This window comes from Gopherus flavomarginatus, chromosome 3 (assembly GCF_025201925.1).
Source record: "Gopherus flavomarginatus isolate rGopFla2 chromosome 3, rGopFla2.mat.asm, whole genome shotgun sequence".
In the NCBI taxonomy this organism is placed as follows: Eukaryota; Metazoa; Chordata; order Testudines; family Testudinidae; genus Gopherus; species Gopherus flavomarginatus.
The window spans coordinates 194,955,001-194,978,189 of record NC_066619.1 but is presented as its reverse complement, the minus strand read 5'-3'; the positions used below and the strand labels follow the sequence as shown (position 1 = coordinate 194,978,189).

General features: G+C 40.2%; 1 protein-coding gene across 3 annotated transcripts; it reads right to left on the bottom strand.

The window, feature by feature from the left end:
• Window positions 1-6,169: 6,169 nt before the first annotated feature.
• On the bottom strand, window positions 6,170-23,168 carry ELMOD2 (ELMO domain containing 2). 3 transcript variants are annotated; one of them, XM_050946620.1, is made up of 9 exons: window positions 23,076-23,168; window positions 21,403-21,550; window positions 18,077-18,105; window positions 13,248-13,345; window positions 12,195-12,324; window positions 10,992-11,125; window positions 10,289-10,357; window positions 8,033-8,166; window positions 6,170-7,470 (listed from the first exon to the last, which is right to left on the bottom strand). In XM_050946620.1, exons 2-9 carry the CDS (start codon window positions 21,545-21,547, stop codon window positions 7,313-7,315), a joined length of 897 nt encoding a protein of 298 aa, XP_050802577.1. In that variant the 5' UTR covers window positions 21,548-21,550; window positions 23,076-23,168; the 3' UTR covers window positions 6,170-7,312. The 3 variants fall into 3 exon arrangements, with proteins under 3 accessions (XP_050802577.1, XP_050802578.1, XP_050802579.1); XM_050946621.1 differs by lacking the exon at window positions 23,076-23,168 and adding an exon at window positions 22,753-23,066; XM_050946622.1 differs by lacking the exon at window positions 23,076-23,168 and adding an exon at window positions 22,568-22,729.
• Between the last annotated feature and the right edge of the window lie 21 nt (window positions 23,169-23,189).

Here is a 23,189-nt window from a genome sequence, read left to right as displayed (position 1 = left end):
TATAGCTACATTGCAGGATGGGCAGGTTTTGAAATGTGATTTGTAGATTCAGACAAAGGGATGGTAGCCCTGATACTGAAGCACTTACCTTTAGCCCTCTGGGAAGAAAAAAGAGTATCAAAAGAAAACTACCTACATTATCACACGATGTAACCAGAACTTCTAGAGAGCTCAAAGGACACTGAGGTTGATCCATCTCACCGCCACAGGCAGTAAGAAGGACCTGAATGATGGATGGGGTTACTCTGTCCGCCCTTGGGCAGGACAGGGAGGGCATGGACACTGCTGGTTAAGATTTCAGTCTTCTGCCCGTGGGGCATATGAAGGGTGGAATCCACATGGACAGACACTCAAAGACAATCCAAACCTTAACCTCCATGAAAATTGCTGTCATGATGAGGGAAATCCTGATATTTCACTTACCATCTTAAAAAAAAAATCACTCGGAAGTTTTCTAATATGATATCCATTACTTTGTTCATTTCAGCCTTGTGTGTCTCAACACATTTGAGAGGCGCAACTGTAGCCTGCTAATGCACACATTGTCATGATTCATTGCTAAGCCTCTTGTAGAATATGAAGTGAAGAGAAACCTACTCACACAGGGTGCAGTTGTTGATAGGTAGGTGTCAGAGGGTGCATTTAATGGCACTTTTTTAAAAACACACTCCTTCCAAAGATGGAGCTGCCTACCCAAAGTAGTCTCCTCCAGCTCACAAAAGGATTTTCTCAGTCCCCCAGTGTGATAACTTCTGTACTTGGCCTTTGAAAAGAGACTTTTTCAGAAGCAGTCCTGGGCAGCTGACTATCAGAAACAGTACCCAAACGGAGTATGTATGTTAGGTACATAAGCAAGTATCTCTAGCTTGCTTGCTAGCATATATATACCTGCCCCTGGATATTTCCACCACATGCATCTGAAGAAGTGAGTATTCACCCACGAAAGCTCATGCTCCAAAACGTCCGTTAGTCTATAAGGTGCCACAGGATTCTTTGCTGCTTTTACAGATCCAGACTAACACGGCTACCCCTCTGATAATAAGCAAGTAGAGCACTGCTACCCACTACCAGGGCCACTGTTGCTAAGTCTGGCAGAACAACATGTCAAATGATTGTGCAGGGCAGTCTGAGGTAAACAAGTAGCTGGGGTGCTTGCTTCATACCCTCTGATCTCTACTGGTCTCTTTAGTGGTACTGCTGGGCAGTTTCTTCTCATTTTTTTGCTTGTGTTTGCTCATTGTTTATTTGTATCATCATAGCAACTAGCAGCTCCAGTCATGAATCAGGAGCCCCTTGTGTGAGTCGTACATGCACAGAACAAAGACAGGCCCTTCCTCAAAGAGACTTTTTGGGTATCCTGCTCTGTGCCTGTTGCATCTGTGCTCTGCCATGAAGTACATGGAGATCTAGGAGGAAGCCCTCTCTAGGACAGTGACCTAAACATTTCCCCCATGCGAGATTGTTTGAATCAGCCCCCTCCTAAAAGCATAGATGGAGGCATTCTTTACCTTAGATGGTGAGGAGGAAGAAGTGTTTTGATCCATTTCCTCAGAAGAGGAAGGGAGGTGTATGAAGAATCTCCTTCAATAGCTAGGGAGTTCCGTATCCCTGACTTGGAAGAATTACTTTGGTGTGAGAGTATTTTAGTTTGAATGCCTATTGTTTCTTGGTCTCTGTGCTGAGACTGCCAGCACAGGCACCAGTTAGAGCCAGCTATCTGGTATTTGTGATATGGACCACATTTGTCCGGTTTCCAATGTAACTTTTCATCTTAAGTCCAAGGAGCTACATTGTTGAAAACAGCAGCAAATGATAAATTGCCTGGCATAGAGGTGTTTACAAACAAATGTAAATCAAGTCCCATGACTGAAGGAATACTGGTATGAATGGCCTTAAGGCAATCCTAAAACTAGGTCTCACTCATAGAGGTAACCAATATAAAACATTAGGGAAAAGACAATCAACTATACTGCTTCGATTTGAACTGGCTACAAGCTAACAGTGAGGAGAAAACAAGGCAAACTGGAAAGAAAGCTCTTACAAAGCAATATGCATATCTTGCCACTGCGAATGTCTAGAGGTTTTGTTCTTTATTTATTATCATTCTAACACTTGTGTCCAACATACTGACATCACAGTTTACATTATTGCTTTATACTGGGGCAAATGTTGACATTTCTATTAGTACAGAGTAATCTCATTGCACAGTAGAGAAGTTACTGCCCAACTTTCCTACTGTCTACTGCTTCCAGTAACAGACAGTGCCATAAATTGGCAGGACATGAAATGCCATTTCAGGCTATATTATAGAACCATAAGAATGTGACTATGATGTGAAAAAAGAACTACATTTTCATCACATTAACAATATTTTCAGAGGTACAGGATGCAAACTTCCTCCAACTAAAACAGAAAACGTTCTCATCACAATACATCTTAACAAAAGTTTATACTGATGTTTTATAGAACATTTACTGAAAACAGACTTCTTCAATTAGGCAAGAGCTGGAGTAATATGAAGAATTGAGAACTGCGCATTTGTTCAGAGACTGAAAACCAAGCATGCCAGTGCATGGAAATATTACATTAGCTTGTTCCTCTAGCGTGCTTGAGCAGTGTACATCCCAATGATCCTCCATATTGGTTTATCAGAAACAGCAGTAGCATAGAAAAATGAAGACATACCTTAATGAGAAGTTTCTACCTAGCAATTCCAGTTTAAAATGGTGAGTCTGCACAAATGTTCTGCAACTGATCCCGTCTTTCAACACTGACATTTTAAGTGGAATACACAATCTTAAAGTGCACTTTTAAAAATAAATATCCTTAGTGTTACCATCACCTTAGGCTATTAAAGCAGACTTAAAATAGCTCGTGTGTCTTCCCCCCCTCTCTTCCCCAATTAAATTGTTTACTTTTTAATTTCTTACCCCATACGAATAAGATTTTTCACCTTTCTTTGTTGGTGAGCTTCTAGTTAACGTCAGTTTAACTTTCTCATGGAGTAACACCATGTTTAAAAAGTGTAGTGGCAAGTTTGTTAAATAGGTTCTATGGAAAATTTAAAAATACAAGCACTTGTGTTGGTCTTAAATTTCATTTGAAAAAATTGGCTTTTTGCAAAATGTTACTTTAAGGCCAAACTTTACTTGACAATGTCCCTTAAATATGCTGTAAGGGAGAAAAGTTGGAAAAATTTTGTGTGTTATTTCTAAGAATGGTCAAATACATATAGTAAAACTTGAGGTGTAGCTAATAAACAGTATTATAAAAGCAAGAGGAACTTTAACCAAAATTTTAATTTTAAGTATGCTTTGTAACCAAGTATTCACAATTAGTTTCAATGCTATGCAAACTGACTACATCCAGTTAAACAGGTTATTTCATAGTATGAATTCAATAGTTAATATAAAATCTTAACAAGACTTTGCAAGACAATTTTGCCTCTAGCAAATACCCACCCTACACACAATTTTTGCTCTGTTTTTACACTCTAGCCTAACTAGTTACCAATATATACAATTAACCTGCTACATGCAAAATGTGTACTTAATATTACAAAACTACATACAAATTCTAGGTTTTTAAATGTTCAGGAAATACACTGGGAACTAGAAAAATATAGAATATGCTCAGTTTAAACAATTATTATATGTGACCTAACACACCCATACATTTGACTACATAGCTTTTCCATGTTTAATGATGGTAGCTTTATTCTTAATTTGTGTTTTGTCATGATTCTCAGCTCATGGTTTTGATTATAAAGAATGATGACAAACCTTTGATTGAACTCAGTCTAGACCAGCGGTTTTCAAACTGTGGGTTGCAACCCCATTTTAATGGGGTTGCCAGGGCTGGTGTTTAGACTTGCTGGGGCCAAAGCCCAAGCTCTGGGGCCCAAGCCCAAACCGCAACCCCAAAGGCTGACTCCCACAGACTTCAGCCCTGGAGAATGGGGTTTGGGCGTCGACTTCAGCCCTGGATGGTAGGGCTCAGGTTACAGGGCCCCTGCCTGGGATAGTGGGGCTTGGACTTTGCTCTCCCTGCCTCCTGTCCAGGGTGGTGGGGCTCCGACAGGCTCAGACATCAGTCCCTCTTCCTGGGGTTGTGTAGTAATTTTTGTTGGCAGAAGGGGTCGCAGTGCAAGGAAGTTTGAGAATCCCTAGTCTAGGCTCTCTCTCAAGATGCTTTCTCAGATTTCTTTTGTGCTATAAAATCTGAAATTGCATAGGACAGGGTTTGAAAAACCCTTTTGCCAATGGCAAGCAGGAAATTCTTCCTGGGAGTAAAAGAGCTTAACATACCAATTTCTGTAGAATTATAGGTTTAGTCTTGTTTCTAATTACATTTCTAGCCTTTACAGTTGCAAAAATTATCTTCCAAATGTAAGGATGACAAAACTGGATTGCCAGCTGTGCAGCCAGTTGGCTCCAGCTCCTGTGTTAGTGTTGCTGCTTCTATCTTTGCCAAACAGCAGCACAGTGAAATTAACAACCGTATGGCCAACTTCACTGATTCTGTTCAGCAAGCTCTTGTCCTCCGTGAAATTCAAACATCCTATCAGTTTCATGCTGCTATTCCTAAGGAAAGCTGTGAGCAACAAGGTAAGCAATAGAGTTATTTAAGATGGAGAAACTATATGGAAACTGGGGGCCAAGTAGAATCATGAAGAGCTCATTCCTTAGCAGCCAGGAGGTGGAGAGGAGGGGGAAGGCAGAACCCTAGAGATCTGACCCTCAACCTGAACATTATTTGTGGGAATTTCTAAACTTACAAGACACTTAACAGCCACAGACTAAACAAAAGATGATGCCCCAAACCAGGACAAGAATTCTGGGAACTTGAGTACGGGTGCTCAGCTACCATTTTAATGGTCACCATTATGAAATTCCCAGCAGCTGGGGGTGGCAGAAGAAGTAGGCTTCTTGCTGGTGGTGTTCCCTTGCCTGTATTTTGTATCTACCTTTTGTAGTAGGTTTAGATGTCCACCTAATGGGTGCCTGGTAAATTTTCAAGAACTGGGATACAGTGTTAGCACATCAAACAGTTGCTTCAAGGGCAATTACAATCAATCAGTCTTGTAAAAATAAAGGTAAGGAAGCTTTGGGGAGAATCTTACACCACCTCAAATGTACCATTTATTTGGTGATGAGGCCAGTTTTCAAAATCAAGGAATTAAAGTGGTCTGGAGTTTCTAATCATCCAAGTGGAAGTGCTTCATATTTTTTCATTTGTATTTATATTGTGGTGAGAAACATGGAATAAGTCTTTCATGAATGAAATCATACTTTAATCCACATGTTAGAGCTCTATATTTTTTATCACTAGCAGTTATATTTTTCACTATATTAAGTAAATTTGAAACCAGCAAAACTTATTTGCAGACATCCAATGAAGAAAGGGTTAATTCTGCTATGTAGGTACCTTTATAGTAGTCATCACTGTAGTACCAGCATGCTTCCAGAGAGGCGTGCACACAGTATAGCAGGACAAAATGTATCACATTTAAAAACAGATTTTGCCAAACTAAGAGTTACTGTAGTGTATACACAGAAAGGATATATTGCATCAGCTCCTTTACAGCCAAACTCCTTCCCCTAACTGCACCATTTCAAGTATAACAGTAATAGGCAAATGTAAATATGAAGATAAAGATTTATCTCCCTCCACCTTCTGACAGATGGAGCTCAAATGATGTTTAAAACCTCACCTATTTGTTCTAAAATCTGTTTGTTACAAAACAAAATTTGTCTATATAATTGCTCTCTACTTTGGTCAAGCTCTTTACTATCATTTTGACTGCAATAAGCAGCTGATCATATTGTTCATGTAGAGCAAGAGGAACTAGGGGCTGGAGTGATAGAAATCACAGCCTATAGAATAATACTTAGAGTGTAGGGTCTGAATATCTACCAATTTTATTTTTTTTTAAAATCACAAGGATCGTCCTTTGTTTCTTTCCTTCCCCCATTCAGAATGTCAGCCTTTTCTTCAGAATAACTTCCAGAGATGATAAAATAAAGTATTGTCTTTTTTTTGTATTTGTATCATGATAGCACCCACTATGTGATATTCAAGCATATGAGAGATAACAGTCTCTGCCCCCAAAGAACTGAGGTTTCTGAAGCTCTGCTCAGGTTAAATGGAGGATCAAATTAAACAGTGATTGAATTTAGCAGAAGGCACTTTATTTAAATAGTAGTCTTTAAAACGTTAAACAGGCTTGGCCTGAACTTATTTTGTTTTTTAAACAATGCTTATCATCACAAACTGCTATAGGTACCAACTCCTAGTGCCTGGATTGTCTAGAATAGCCAAATCTGGAAACATGCTTTTATCCTATTAATGGTGCACCCCTACTTCCTTGGAAGTATGGATGAAGTGAAGAAGAGTTCCAGCTACCTTCACAAATCATGGATTGCAGCCACAACAAAGTTTTGTGGGAAATAATGAACAAACTACAAAAAGAGGTTAAGGATTTCTCCTAGATATCACTCCCCATTCAGAAAACGTGGGGGGGTGAGGAAGAATGGGACAACAAAAAAAAGATGACTCCAGTTTTTCAGGCTCAAACTGAAAGAGGAGGGATTGAGAGCTGCAAATATTATGGCAGCATGTGACATGAAAGATCTCCTTATTAAAAGGGACTTTGGCCTTACACTATTTCGTTATTATTTCTGAGGAAAGTTCCTTCCAGGCACAAGGTTGTGGGTACTTATTTCCTGGAGGGAGGATCATTTCAACCAGAACAATGTTTGTTCTTGTGTGTAAATACAAATAAATGAAGCTGCCTCTTCCAAGTCACAAATAAGTTACATCATCTTCATGGACTTCTTTACACAGAGAAGTTTAACGTTTTTATGGACCACAAGCTATATGCAGATAAACAACAAGGGGACAGGATTTGAGAAATAAATCTAAAACAAAAGCAATTTCCCCTCCTAAAGACAACTAATCAATAGTTAATGGTGTAAAAGGAACCTAGTAATAGGTTACATAGTGAAGATAACATAATGCAGCATAAATACCTGTTTCATGTTCCTGCACCAAGAGGTGTAAAAAAGTTGTGAGGGCAAACGATTCAATACAGGATTTTTTTAAAAAAAGCTTTCCTTTGGAGAATAGCATATAAGACCTGTAAACAGTGGCTGATTGTCCAAGCTTTCATAACTGAATTTGAGCTTTTTCAAAAATATATGTATAAAAAGTGACATCATTAAACAAAAATTTTTGGTGAAGTAAGTGTGAGAATTCCATGAGAATACATAATTCCATTTTATGAGCAGAACTGGGTAGACTGCAGATAAGGCTATGGTTTCTTTATATTCTGTAAGGTTAGTACTAGGTTATAGTCCAGAAGGAGACCTTTAACTTTTTCATGGAATTTCTCCCTATAATGGTTGAAGTGCATAATACTTTCTGGTTCTTCTTCAAACCAAAATTTGTCAAACTCATAAACCAGATAACCTGTAAAGAAAACAAAATAAAAAGTTCTACAGAACCTGTGATCCATTCTTTTCTACTTTAGGCTGGGAGGATCCAGAGCCATTCAGCCTAGAGGAAGAAGGCAATGCCTCATTTTATTCAATAGCGATTCTTCTGGATAATGTAGGAGTAACTAACAAGAATGCATGCCTTAGAAAATACTGGATATCTATTAAATTGAGATCTGATGTATGGATCCATCCACCCAAATTTATCCAATGAAGAAATAGCCAGAAAGACATCCAGATTATAATTCTTGCTTTGGAGGAGCAATAGAGGTAAATGTTTATTTTTCCTTTAAACTATGCATGAAAATGAATCCATAACCATATTAGAAGCATCCCAGCACTAAAATATTTTTAATATGTAACAAACTGGCTGAGAATGAGATGCCCTTCTAATAGCTGGTCCAGTTATAATCACATACTCCTTTAGCTGTTAGCAGTAATTACGCCTGTATCTCAAGTGGTAGAGGCCTGAACTTTTGGTAATGAAGGGAGGCCTGCCTCTGAATCTATAAAAGGGAAGAGTTACAAATACTCACAATAAAACTGATGGAAGTGTTCCATTTGTGGCAATCCAGGAACCAAGTTGTAGAGATGAGACTTTAAAGCACCACTCTTTAGTAAACTATAAGCCATTTCTGTCAAATTGATCCCAACTATTGCATAGGAATATCTGAAACACCAAAAAATTTCCTATTAGATACTAATGAAATCCATTTGCCTGCTGATTTTTATAATTTATTCCATTTTCCAGGGCTAATTTGAATAGAGACAAATTATTATCTGCCAAATTATTCCTGTTCTACATTTTGGGTCATTTAGGAATCAAGCAAAGTCTGCCTCATGCGTATGGAGCATTTTTGTCTGAAGTGCCTTGTACATCTAAGATGATAGTGAAGTTAAAAGATGGATGGGTAGGAAATATAAAATTTCATCAACAGCAATGTAGTGATTGCCCCTATTAACCATGCAGAGGCAACAGGATAGAAAGTTTAATCAGCATTGTGATGGAGTGTACCAGCCTGCCACTGGTTCAGCAGGGGTTAATCACAGTCTGTGGGCTGAAGAGGCCATGCCCCCTGGCCTCTGCTGGGCATGCTCTGGCTATAAAAGAGAGCAACTCAGCTCAGTCAGGGCTGACTGCCAAAGCAAACAGAGGTGAGCTGCAGGTTCCTGCAGCAGGACAGCTGACTCCAGGACTCAGAAGTCTGGCACACTGCGCCTACCAGCAACTCCCAGGCACCCAACACTAGAGAGGGAAGAGAGGCTATGGGATGGTAGGAAGTAACCCAGGGCAACTTAACTGGAAACTGGTCATAAAACTGGGGCTTGGCTCAGTGTGTTTTGGCAGGATCCCTGCTGAGCAGGAGGCAGGCAAACCCCACCACTGTCAGGGCCTTGGGTTGGGACCCAGTGGAGTAGGGAGGGTCTGGGTTCCCCCTACCCTGGCCACTGCCTGTCCTGAGGTGGCAGCCCACCTCTCCAGCCACTCTGGCCATTAGGTCCTGCGAGGGAGAGCAGCCATAGTAACTCTGGCCACTAGCCCACATGGCCCTGTGAGGGAGGGCACCCTACTGATCCTGACATTAGACCGTATTGCCCAGAAGCCAAGGGTAGTCATCCAGACTCAGCAAGTACATGGGGGTGGGGGGAAAAGGCTTTCTTAAAAAAAATTCTAAATCTGGTCTACTTCTCTCTTTCCAAATCTACTGTAACACGAACATCATAGCAACTAAAAACACCACTATAGCAAGACAGCTGGCCAGCAGAAGCTCAAGTAGATCTTATGTATTTTCATATGTGATACAATTTTCAAAGCTTGTTATAGAGTACAATGTGTTAAATCAGGTATGGTTGCACACACAATTTGAGTCATTGAATAAAGTGCATTTTGGGGCTTTGTCCAGGATATCCTGTTTCCACAGGGAGGTGGAATTCTGAACACAGAAAATATACCTCAGTAACAACTCTAGGTCTGCTCCTGTTATGTATGGACTTTTTCTGTTTAAAAAGCCCAATGATGAAAAATTAGAATAAGTTCAGCAGTCCCAAAAAGTGCATCATTTTGAAAAACAAATAATTTACAATATGTTAAAGGATACATGTATGTTTTCACTGCAAAAGCCTTCATTAATTCTGTAGGATGACTGTTCACAACTTAGACAGATAGGGCAACATTCATGACAAGGCACAAGATGAAGCCTTCCCATGCTTACTGTATTAATTATTGAGATAAACCAGAGTTAACTGGGGATTGGGTGGATGAAAGAGGAGTAGTGTCTTGTAAAGTGTGAGATAATAAACAAGCTATCTTTGATTTGTCCAGGCCACCAGATGGACAACTTAATCCACGGAAGTATATATACTGCACTTGGCACAGTGTGCATAATACATATCTCTTGACTAAGTTTGTGTTACTAAATAGAATAAAGGATAATTACTATTCCTTTCCAAGTTTAATCCGAATCTATTAGCCATACTATTTTTTGGGGGGATAGGGGTTGGAGTGTTTTTCTAGAATGAAACTAATTGAAGACTACAGATTACTGAGGACACTAAATAGACTGGTTGGAACAAATACATAGCTACACACACAGTTTTCAACTCAGATGCTGTAACCACATCTCCAAAAGGACTAACTTACGCTTTAGAAATTAATTCCGTTTGTCAATTTCCTATAGAAAGTGTCAAATGTTTTCCTCTTTAAAAAAAAAATCAGAAAATACTCCAATACAGATTTGCACTCTACAAATCTAAGATCTTTGTGACATCTTAGGCCTGTACAAATGGCTTACCCCAATTTTGCATGATTTGAACGAGAGAGGATCTGTCGAGCTTCACTGGTGTAATGTTTACTAAAATACCTGAAAAGGAGCAAACAAAACCAAATCTAAGGATTACTACATAAGCAGTTTATTAATTAAATCTAAAATTTTCAACAACAGAAGAATGGAATTGTAGACAAACATGTACTGAAGAAAGAGTGCAGAATGAAAACCAAAAGTAAACGGAGGAAGTGATATGTAACACAGAATGGCATGATAAAGGAGACCAGTGGGATAGGAGACTTCCAGAGACTTCAGGATTTCCCCATTCAAGCAGATTTTCATATCTTCTGTTCTACATCATTAGTATTTTTAACTTAGTAATAACTTTATTTTGAAGAGCTTTGATCAGTTACTTTCTCAGGCCTATCATACCGGGGTAGAATGATTTATTCTTAAACTCCTTTCTGCTCCTCTTCAACTCTTACAATTTGTAACTAAAACTACCATCTATCCAACTAGTTGGCTACAACAATGCAGCTCGCTGTTGAAGAACTGTTTACTCATTTAGAAAGGGTCTCATTTTCCATTATTCAGTAATATATTACAGTAGCCAATATTTCTATTTGCTTCTACTCAGACAGTCAATCCAGAGGGAATTAGGAAGAATACTAAAGAATGCATAGACATAGAAAACTTAAGACTTAGAAGAAAAGTATTTATTTTCACTTACACCAGATTAACTAATCCCAGCATGCCCATTCCTCTGAAGTCTGTTTTGGGATCATCACCTTGGAAACCAATGTCACACCACTGCTTGGTGATTCTAGCCTTCAGATTTTCATGAGGCATCAGCAAATTCCAAAGCTACATAAATATACTTCCATGTTACAAATAACACAACTGCCAATGTACTTCCTAGTCATGTTATTCAGAATACTTATTGACACGTCAGATAAAATAATCTTGCATTTAAGACAAGACTAAATATTGGGAGACATGGATTCTCTATGCTTTGTCACACTTCCTTTTTTTCCCCTTGGGTAACTCACTTAAGCCCTATATACTGAAATTACAACCAAATCAGGGGACAATTAACTCCCTTAGAGCTGGATACTCATTTACACTAAGGCCCCTTTATGCTGTCCTGGCAGTGCAAAGGGGCCTCAAGTGGATGTAAAAGAGCATCAGGCCCTTAATTTTTCTGGTTGTCAGTCTCCTCATCCATGTAAACCCCAAATCTCCAAACACTTGTGCAAATGCTTAATTTTAAGCACAAATACTACCACTGAGTTAAATCAGATTACCCACGGGCTTCAATTGAAACACTTGCATAAGTCTTTGAAGGATCAAAGCCACAGTGAGGATAAATATCTATATACAGGGATATTAGAATGCTAAGTTCACTAGTATTTGTAAAACTCATTAAATTTCTTGAGTGGAAGGCACTATAAATTATCAAGTACTGTTTGTATGCAGAAGTGTTGGGTTTTTTAAAATAATTGTGTGCCACTATTTTGGGGGTTTCAGATGGAATAAACTTACTGTAAGAAACCTTTGGAAAAAAGAGCTATTAGTCTGAGATTGGCTTTGGGATATTGTTTAATTTGAGTGAGTCACTTTTACAATTGAAAATAGTAAATATTTTTAAAATGCCAACATGCTATTAAACAAATTAGCAGTAAGAGGATAAGATGAATCTTTCACATACTGTTGGAGACTTGTAGTAAAGGGCATTTGTCAGAAACTTATTGAAAAAGCACCTGTCAGAGCTGTTTTATTCCAATGTTTAAAACCAATTTTGCTCTTCTAGTTTATGAAGACCAAACAGCCCAATAGTTACGAATTTAAAGAAAGCTAAACTTCTATGGCTAATTTATTAGCATTCAATTATTGTAGTAATAGTTTAGGACTCAGAATTCAAAGACACCTTCACCTGAATTAGTTGCTTTTCATGTTCTTCGTTATCTGAATCATATGGAACTTTCCTCAGATTTTCCACCTCCAAATAAAGTTTCCTATAACCAGATATCTGCAGCAAACATACCTGCAGGCTTGTCTTAAAACTGAAAAACAAAAAACCCCACACGATCTTAAGGGGGATACATGATGGGATGGCCATAGAGTCATCATTGCTTAGATCACAAGAAAAAGGGAGTACAGGTCCTGCAATATTTAATGTGACACGGCAGACTCCTGCAAGCTTTGCCCAACTGAAAAAAAAAAATCACATTTCTCTCTGGAAGACTATTAGTTTCCTCACCTCAAAATGTTACACTAAACTCCAGAATGGATAATATTTCATCCAGCTCCAGTGACAAGTCTAAGGGCAATACTTCAATGCTGCATAGCTAGAAATGGGAACACTGCATCTCCGGAAATGGGGAGAACCACAGCTTTCCAACATTAAATACCACACTTGCTTCTAGATTTAAAGATCATAAGATATCTGAAACTTTGAAATTGTGGATGGTTTTTATGTACAGAAAAGTTTCTTCAGATCATTTTTAGAGTTGTTTTAAATTAGGTATAATTTTCCCCTCCTCAACGCCTTTACCGTTATAGGTGGAGAGACACAAAGCAAACTGATCTAACAAAGCTTTTTTTTTTTTTTTAAATGAACTCTCTAAAATAACAATATTGTAATATAAGTCATACAAGATATGTGATGATATGGTAAAGATTTGATTGAGATGACAGTACAATTTAATTGTGAGTTGGTCAACTGTGAGTAATGCAGTTATCCCAAACTCATGCCAATAAAACCTTTTTATCATACCACATCATATGAACTCTCCTCATATATACATCTTGAATCCTTAAAACTGAATTGCAAAGTATTATGTATGTGCTGTATTCCCCAAATAACAGCATCAGATTAGGGGATTCCTTTAATAATCTCCCTTGTCACATACCTATACAATCTTATAAAAGGTAAAATGATGTGGTCCAGTTGAAAGTACCTATATAACAGTAACAAACAACATACCCTGTATCCTTCTGTATATTAATCTTCTTTTCTTTCATTATACCCAGGACACATTTTTCCACTTCAGCTTCACTAACATGTACAGCATTTCTTAACACCTAAGAAATGAACGTAAGTCAAACAATGAATACAAAATGTAACATCTATTTTGTTCCTATTATTTACCAGTCTGTTTATACCCATTGTATTTGCATCTTTTAAAAATAAAAAAATATGGGACAGTTGTCAAGGTAAATACATTTTGTGATTAAAGCCTTAAGTAAAATAATAATAATAATAATTAATAGGAGATATACTCATCTTCTAGAACTGAAAGGGACCTCAAAAGGTCATTGAGTCCAGCCCCCTGCCTTCACTAGCAGGACTAAGTACTGATTTTTGCCCCAGATCCCTAAGTGGCTCCCTCAAGGATTAAACTCACAAGCCTGGGTTTAGCAGGCTAATGCTCAAACCACTGAGCTATCCCCTGCTTTGTCTGCGAAAGAATGAGGATAGTTTCATTCTCTCTTTTTCAGACAGCTGGTAAAATACATGAATTAAAAAACATGCATCCTGGACAGTGATCTCAAGATAACTAGTATCAGGCCTGATAATTTCTGGAGGAGAATCCTCAAAGGCAAACTTAGATCCTGAGAGAAGTTGTATTGCCAATTCACTATAGCCTAGATTCTGATACCCTTAAATGTGCTAAATAGTACCTTACTCCATTTACTTAGTCCTACTGAAGTAAATGGGATTATTAAGGAGTAAGATAATTCTCAGTGACATTCTTCCTCCAGTTCAATAATGAACTAATACCTCATCATAAGGAGCAAGTGCACTACTGGAAGTGAGATGCCAGTATTAGGATGAGACAGAGGCCTTGACTATGTTGTTACTAACAGCATGCCATACTTTTCCAGAGTGAAGATATTAACTAAATTCCCAGACAAATTCCAGGACCTAGGTTAATATCTTCATTCTGGAAAAGTGTGGCATGTTTGCTGTTAGTAACAACAAATAGGTTGAGACAGAGGCCTTAATGTACACAACATCCTTGAAAGAGCAAAAATAACCTGCATCAACACAATGGTTATCAAAGTTCAACTTAGTTGGGCAGGTCATGTTATCAGAAAGGATGAAGATAGAGTCTCCAAAAAAGTCATGTACGGTTAGTTGAAACTTGGAAAGGACAGAAAAGACGGTGAATGTAAATACTTCAAAGTCACCTCTAAGCAGAATCTTAACTTGTGCAGCATAAATGTTGATCACATATCAGTAAATGCTGTAAATACTTGAAGGTCACACAAGATGGGAGAACTCTATCCTAAGAAGCAGTGACTCTGAAAAAGATTTGGGGGTTGTAGTGGATAATCAGCTGAACATGAGCTCCAGGCGAAATGCTGTGGCAAAAAGGGCTTTGGATGCATTAGTCCAGTGGTTCCCAAACTTGTTCCAACACTTGTGCAGGGAAAAGCCCCTGGTTCGCTGCTCCAGGCCAATGGGAGCTGCTGGAGGCAGCTGGAGCAGTGAACCGCAGCCACGATCAGCTGAACTTGTGGACGTGGCAGGTAAACAACCCTGCCCGGCCCGGCAGGGGCTTTCCCTGCACAAGTGGCAGAACAAGTTTGGGAACCACTGGATTAGTTCTTGATAAAGTGGAAAGGGTTCGGAGAAGAGCCATGAGAATGATTAAAAGATTAAAAAGCATGCCTCAAAGTGGTAGACTCAAAGAGCTCTCTATAGCTTAACAAAAAGAAGGTTTGGGGGAGTGACTTGATTACAGTGTAAGAACCTACATGGCGAACAAATATTTAATAATGGTCTGTTCAATCTAGCAGAGACATCCAATGGCTAGAAATTTAAGCTAGACAAATTCAGACTGCAAATAAGGCAAAAAAAATTTTTTAACAATAAAGGTATTAACATTGGAACAATTTATCCAAGATCATAGTGGATTCTCCATGACTGTCAACTTTAAAATCAAGACTGGATGTTTTTCTAAAAATATATACTCTATTTTGGGGAAGTTCTATGGTCTATTATACAAGAGGTTAGTCTATAAGATCACAATAGTCCCTTCTGGCTTTGGAATCTATGAATCACTTTGAGAAAGACATAAAAGGTTAGTAGCGACTGGACATCTAACGTAGTGAATTCTAGTGAAAATGAGATGGGATCAGAAGCTAAAATAGAGAAAGAACAAAGTTAAAAATTACTTAGACAAGTCACCAGGGCCTAATGAAATACATCCTAGAATACTCAATGAGGTGACTGAGGAGGTATCTGAGCCAGTAGCGATTATCTTTGAAAAGTCATGGAAGATGGGAGAGATTCCAGAAGACTGGAAAAGGGCAAATACAGTGCCAATCTATAAAAAGGAAAATAAGGACAACCTGGGGAATTAAAGACCAGTCAGCTTAACTTCTGTACCCAGAAAGATAATGGAGCAAATAAGTAAGCAATCAATTTGCAAATACTTAGAAGATAATAAGGTGATAAGTAACAGTCAGTATAGGAATTGTCAAGAACAAATCATGTCAAATCAACCTAATATCTCTCTTTGACAGGCTAACAATGGGGGGAAAGCAGTAGATGTGGTATATCTTGACTTTAGTAAGGCTTTTGATACTGTCTTGCACGAGCTTTCATAAACAAACTAGGGAAATACAACCTAGATGGAGCTACTATAAGGTGGGTGCATAACTAGTTGGACAATCATTCCCAGAGAGTAGTTATCAGTGGTTCACAGTCATGCTGGAAAGGCATAACGAGTGGGGTCCTGCAGGGATCAGTTCTGGGTCCGGTTCTGTTCAATATCTTCATAAATGATTTAGATAAAGGAATAGGAGTACACTTATAAAGTTTGCGGAGAACACAAAGCTGAGAGGGGTTGCAAGTGCTTTGGAGGATAGGATTAAAATTCAAAATGATCTGGACAAACTGGAGAAATGGTCTGAAGTAAATAGGATGAAATTCAATAGGGACAAATGCAAAGTACTCCACTTAGGAAGGAACAATCAGTTGCACACATACAAAATAGGAAATGACTGCCTAGGAAGGAGTACTGCAGAAAGGGATCTGGGGCTCATAGTAGATCACAAACTAAATATGAGTCAACAGTGTAACACTGTTGCAAATTATATATATCATACAGGGATGTATTAGTAGGAGTGTTGTAAGCAAAATACAAGCGGTCATTCTTCCACTTTACTCAGCACTGATTAGGCCTCAACTGGAATATTGTGTCTAGTTCTGGGTGCCACATTTTGAGAAAGATGTGGACAAATTGGAGAGCGTCCAAAGAGAAACAAAAATGATGAAAATTCTAGAAAACATGACCTATGAGGGAATATTGAAAAAAAATGGGTTTGTTTAGTCTGGAAAAGGGAAGTTTGGGGGGGGGGGGGGCGGGGTGGCACAACAACAGTTTAAGTACATAAAAGGTTCTTACAAGGAGGAGGGAGAAAAAAAACTGTTCTCCTTAACCTCTAAGGATAGGACAAGAAGTAATGGGCTTAAATTGTGGCAAGGGTGGTTTAGGCTGGACATCAGGAAAAACTTGTTAAGTGGTTAAGCACTGGAATAAATTGCCAAGAGAGATTGTGGAATCTGCATCATTAGAGATTTTTAAGAGCAGGCTAGACAAGCACCTTTCAGAAATGCTCTAGATAGTACTTAGCCCTGCCATGAGTGCAGGGGACTGGACTAGAGAACCCCTTGAGGTCCCCTTCAGTCCCACAATTCTATGATTGGGGAAAAAAGGACCATACATCATACCAAGTTTTCAGTGGGAGCCTACACATCCCTGTGTGACATCTGTTCACAACCTTGTGCCTCACAGATGGAGTATACAGCCACAACAGAACACACAAGATGCCACAATGTCATTGTTAAATACTATAGATAGCCATACTATATCAATTTCTTTGTGGCACTATGCATTCATAAAATAGTTTTCATTTCGTTCCTGACAGCTACATTTCAATAATGTGAGATGGGATTCATGTGTGTGTATGTATATATATACATACACACAAAGGGTAAACCATTCTGGGGTAGGATACTGTAGAAATTTGATATTAAAATCATAATCAAGACATCTGGTAGAACCCACTCAATGTGCTCTATCATAACAAAAATTTGTTTGTGGCAGTCACAAAAATTCTCTTTCAGTACCACTTGGCAGTGATTAGACAGAAAAGAATAGTCAGTCATCTTCAGAGCTACAAGGAAAAACATTTAGTTTATGGTAAAATAAGCAAATTTGAGGGTCTAATTCTTTGCCAGTATCCCTTTAACTGATGCTGAACATATAAAAAATAAAATGAACTTGCAACATACTGCTGAACCACCAAGTATGTATTCATGTTCCATTTGCTTCAATTATACAGCACTACTACATCACACCATGCATAAGGGTATAGATCTAGCACTGAAAGGATTACGTATCACATTTCCATTTTCTATAAAAGATTTTTAGTCTGCAAATCACATTTATCCTGTCCTGCCTAATAGCTTCATTTTTGTTGTGCAGTTCACTGAGGCCTTGATACGACAAAAATTACATTATGAATTAGACTACTTTTGTTCTATTCAAATCTATTCAATTTTACATGTATTTTGGAGTGGAAATATGGATAAAACTGGGCATATTGAGCATTATTCTGTATAAAACTAATAGAAAAACAGTGAGAGAAAATTTTACTCCAGCACATATTCTGTCATGAATACACACCCAAAAGACACCTGAAAGCTATCAGATTCTAAAAGTAAGCATTACTTTAAGGGAATACTTGTCTCTAAAAATTGGTTTTCTGGTATAGTGTGTTATCTCCATCAACTCCTACCTTACTCTTTGATAATCCCAATGAGTACTCTGTAATACAAGACAAATAATTATATCACTACAACTGTTTTATATATTGAATTCAAAACTTTTGACCAGTTGCATCATTGACAACACATTTGTAAATAGTATGTCTAACCAGTGTTTTATTAGGGTTGCATCAGTAAATTAGTCAAGGATCATTTTAAAATTAACAAGTAAGTGACAATAATGAATTGAAAACCTTTTGCATGATATAAATCTATCACCATCTTTATGAATATAGCAATCTGAATAGTTTTGTAGTTTTTAAATTTACTTCATTACAACGTCAGTTTAACAGTCTGGAAAGGCGACGAGCCAGTTTGAAAGAGATAACATAGCTGTTGTGTATTTAGGAGTATCTTTCTTTCCAAGCACATTAAAAACCATTCATTTATACTAACAGGAGTTTAGAGGACAGTAAACTTCAAAAGAACATCATACTTTGTACATTTTCCTACTATTGTTACAATAGCAACCAAGATTGCCTTACAAATAAGAGAAATTACTTATTTTACATGTTGCATTTGACATCACTTTGTGTGTAGTCATTTTCAGTGCTTCCCCTTTATAATTAATTTCCATGTTTGTGTGGGTCTTTCAAAGACCACTTTATTGGTTCAAATAGGAAATTGTGATGGTAAAACAAAAAAAACTGGCTAGAGACTCAGCAAAAGGTGTAACACCTTTTTAGTTTGTTTTTTGAAGCTAACTACATTTCCCTTGGCTAGCCGGGAAAGGAAAGTATATCTTTTGGACCTTTCTTTTTTTAGCAATTAAAGCTTAAGTAAAAGCATTTGTAGTTTATATACAATATGACGCACTCTGACATCATAATCAAAAAGGCTGACAAAGGAGGTGCTGTCATCATCATGAATAAGTTGGAATATGAACAAGACGCTGCTAGGCAGCTCTGTAACTCCACATTCTACAAGCCATTACCCTCTGATCCCACTGATGATTACCTAAAGAAACTACACCATCTGCTCAAGAAACTCCTTGAGAAAGCACAGGAACAGATCTGTACAGACACATGCCTACAACCCCGACCAGATGTATTCTACTTGCTACTTAAGATCCATAAACCTGGAAATCCTGGATGCCCCATTATCTCAAGCATTGGCACCTTAACAGCAGGATTGTCTGGCTATGTGGACTCTCTCCTCAGGCCCTATGCTACCAGCATCCCAGCTATCTTCGAGACACCACTGACTTCCTGAGGAAACTACAATCCATCGGAGATCTTCCAGAAAACACCATCCTGGCCACTATGGATGTGGAAGCCCTCTACACCAACATTCCACACAAAGATGGACTACAAGCCATCAAGAATAGTATCCTCGATAATATCACGGCTAACCTGGTGGCTGAACTTTGTGACTTTGTCCTCACCCACAACTATTTCACATTTGGGGACAATATATACCTTCAAGTCAACGGCACTGCTACGGGTACCCGCATGGCCCCACAGTATGCCAACATCTTTATGGTTGACTTAGAACGCTTCCTTAGCTCTCGTTCCCTAACGCCCCTACTCTACTTGCGCTACATCATCTGGACTCATGGAAAAGAAGCCCTCGAGAATTCCACCGTGATTTTAACAATTTCCATCCCACCATCAACCTCAGGCTAGACCAATCCACACAAGCAGTCCATTTCCTAGACATTACAGTGCTAATAAGCGATGGTCACATAACCACCACCCTATACCGGAAACCCACTGACCGCTATACTTACCTACATGCCTCCAGCTTCCATCCAGGACACACACCATGATCCATTGTCTACAGCCAAGCTCTAAGATACAACCGTATTTGCTCCAATCCCTCAGACAGAGACAAACACCTACAATATCTCTATCAAGCATTCTTAAAACTACAATACCCACCCGCTGAAGAGAAAAAACAGATTGACAGAGCCAGAAGAGTACCCAGAAGCCACCTACTATAGGACAGGCCCAACAAAGAAAATAACAGAACGCCACTAGCCATCACCTTCAGCCCCCAACTAAAACCTCTCCAGCGCATCAAAGATCTACAACCTATCCTTAAAGATGATCCCTCACTCTGACTGATCTTGGGAGGCCAGTCCTCGCTTACAGACAGCCTCCCAACCTGAAGCAAATACTCACCAGCAACCGCACACCATACAACATAAACACTAACCCAGGAACCTATCCTTGCAACAAAGCCCGATACCAGCTCTGTCCACATATCTATTCAAGTGACACCATCATAGGACCTAACCATGTCAGCCATGCCATCAGGGGCTCATTCACCTGCACATCTACCAACGTGATATATGCCATCATGTGCCAGCAATGCCCCTCTGCCATGTACATTGGCCAAACCGGACAGTCTCTACGCAAAAGAATAAATGGACACACATCTAACATCAGGAATCATAACATTCAAAAACCAGTGGGAGAACACTTCAACCTCTCTAACCACTCAGTGACAGACTTGAAGGTGGCAATTTTGCAACAAAAAAACTTCAAAAACAGACTCCAAAGAGAGACTGCTGAACTTGAATTAATATGCAAATTAGATACAATTAACTTAGGTTTAAACAGAGACTGGGAATTGTTGGGTCATTACACTAATTGAATCTATTTCACTATGTTAAGTTCTCCTCACATCTTCTATGGGTCATCTCAATGATCACTTCAAAAGATTTTTTTCTCCTGCTGATGATAGCTCATCTCAGTTGATTAGACTCTTCCTGTTGGTATGCATACTTCCACCTTTTCATGTTCTCTGTATGTATAAATATCTCCTGTGTGTTCCATTCTATGCATCCGAAGAAGTGAGCTGCAGCTCATGAAAGCTTATGCTAAAATAAATTTTTTAGTCTCTAAGGTGCCACAAGTACTCCTGTTCTTTTTGTGGATACAGACTAACAGGGCTGCTACTCTGAACCATTTGCTTTTAAAGTAAATTTAGAGTCCATGAGAAAGGCATTGGCTTGGAAGGCAATACAGGAAGCAAGTTACAAAACAGATAGCTGACATCCTTCCTGTGTTGTTTCTCACAACGCTTTGCCAAAATGCTTCTAGAAGACCTATAGCTGCCAATTCCAGCTGTAAACATAGTAGATGTATCTAGGGCCCATGTAACCCTTGCTCCCTTGAGTCTGTCACTAGGAGTACAGTATCAATAATGATTTAGACATTTTTCCCACTTGGACCTAATGTGAAACCAACCATTTTTTCAGGTATGCCTTCAAACTGCTGTTACATGGCAAGAGGAACTGGCTGTCCAGTTCCAAGCTCTAATGTACTTTTAAAAAGATTACATCCTTCATTACCTATCTTTAGCGTCCGTTGTGAACCTTCCTTTGAACCACCAAAGATACGCTGTAATTCACATTTTCCAGTGAGCTGCCTCAAGATCCATTTCAGCCAAAATCGGAAGAAGTTACTATACAGGTATCCCCATAAGTACACAAACATTTTCTGTGCAAAGAAAGTGACAACTGATCACAGGGCATTCATTGTCTGTACAATTGTTTCTGTAGCATCAATCTGTCTGGGCTGCTAGCTCTTGCTAAGCTGCTAATGAGGGTAACATCTGTTCCCTCTCATGTGGCGAACACCCTTCATCTGTCAGAAATGAAAGGCTAAGTCCTCCCTTAGTTGCAAAGGGTAAAGAAGGAGAGATGCTTTGGGCTTGTCTACATCAGAAAGTTGCAGCGCTGGTGAGGGAGTAACAGCGCTGCAACTTAGGAGGTGTACACATCTGCAGGGCACCAAAAGCGCTGCCACTCCCTGTTTGCAGCGCTGGCCGTACTCCCGTTTTGTCTCGGGTGTAGAGGATCCAGCGCTGGTGATCCAGCGCTGGTAATCAAATATAGACACTTACCAGCGCTTTTCTTGACCTCCGTGGAATAAGCAGGTATCCCAGCATACCTGAGGAAGCCTCTGGTAATCAAGCTGGTCTCCTTCCCCGGTTTGCTCTCGCGTTCCCCGAACCCCGAGCAAGCAGGTCTCCTTCCCTGAGGTTTGCTGGGTGGTTCCGGGAACGCGAGAGCAAACCGGGAAAGGAGACCAGCTTCGCCGCGGTTTGCTCTCGCGTTTCCCGGAACCACCCTGCAAACCGCAGGGAAGGAGACCTGCTTGTTCGGGGAACGCGAGAGCAAACCGCGGCGAAGCTGGTCTCCTTTCCCGGGTTTGCTCTCGCGTTCCCCGAACCACCCAGCAAACCGCAGGGAAGGAGACCTGCTTGTTCGGGGGTTCGGGGAACGAGAGAGCAAACCGGGAAAGGAGACCAGCTTCGCCGCGGTTTGCTCTCGCGTTCCCCGAACCTCCCTTGAAGCCGCCCAACAGCGCTGCAGTGTGGCCACATCTAACACCACTTGCAGTGCTGGTTGCTGTAAGTGTGGCCACTCTGCAGCGCTGGCCCTATACAGCTGTACTAATACAGCTGTAACAACCAGCGCTGCAAAATTTTAGATGTAGACATGGCCTTTGTACCAGAACTGGCGGTTGGGGAGGGTCAATGCCAAGCCTTACGGGGGGGGGGAAGCCTGGAAGCACTGTCAGAGCAGGACACAGGCTGCTAGGTGCCGCCGCAGCTTCCTCTTCCTGCTCTGCCCAAACACCTCCCCGCTGCGCTGCAACCCCACTAGCCGCAGCCCGGGGGAGGGGGGCATGCCCACCGAGGAAGATGCGCAGGGGCCGGGGGAGGGGTAGAGAGGTCGATCGAAAGCGAAGCTGTTGCCATATCGCTTATCCGGAGAGGTGTCGGCGGGCTGGGGGGCACACGACGCCCCTGTCCGTGGCAAAAAGGGCAGGGGGTTGGCCAGCGGCAGCCGCTGCCCCCAGCCAGTCAGCGGGGAGCAGGTGGATGACGGGTCCTAGCACGAGACACCCCGCTGGACTAGCCGCCTGCCCCCTCCCAGGCGGGGCAGTAGCTCTGCCCGCGCCCTGCCAATGAGGGCGCGTCCCCCCCGGTACCGCCAGCGGGACAGGCAGTGCTCACATCGTCCCAACCAGTGAGCCGGGCTGGCTCCGGCCTAGCCCCGACTCTAGCGTTCCCCGGAAGGAAACCGGCCACCGGCTGACCCGGAAGTGATTGGTGGGGGTGAGGTAAGGG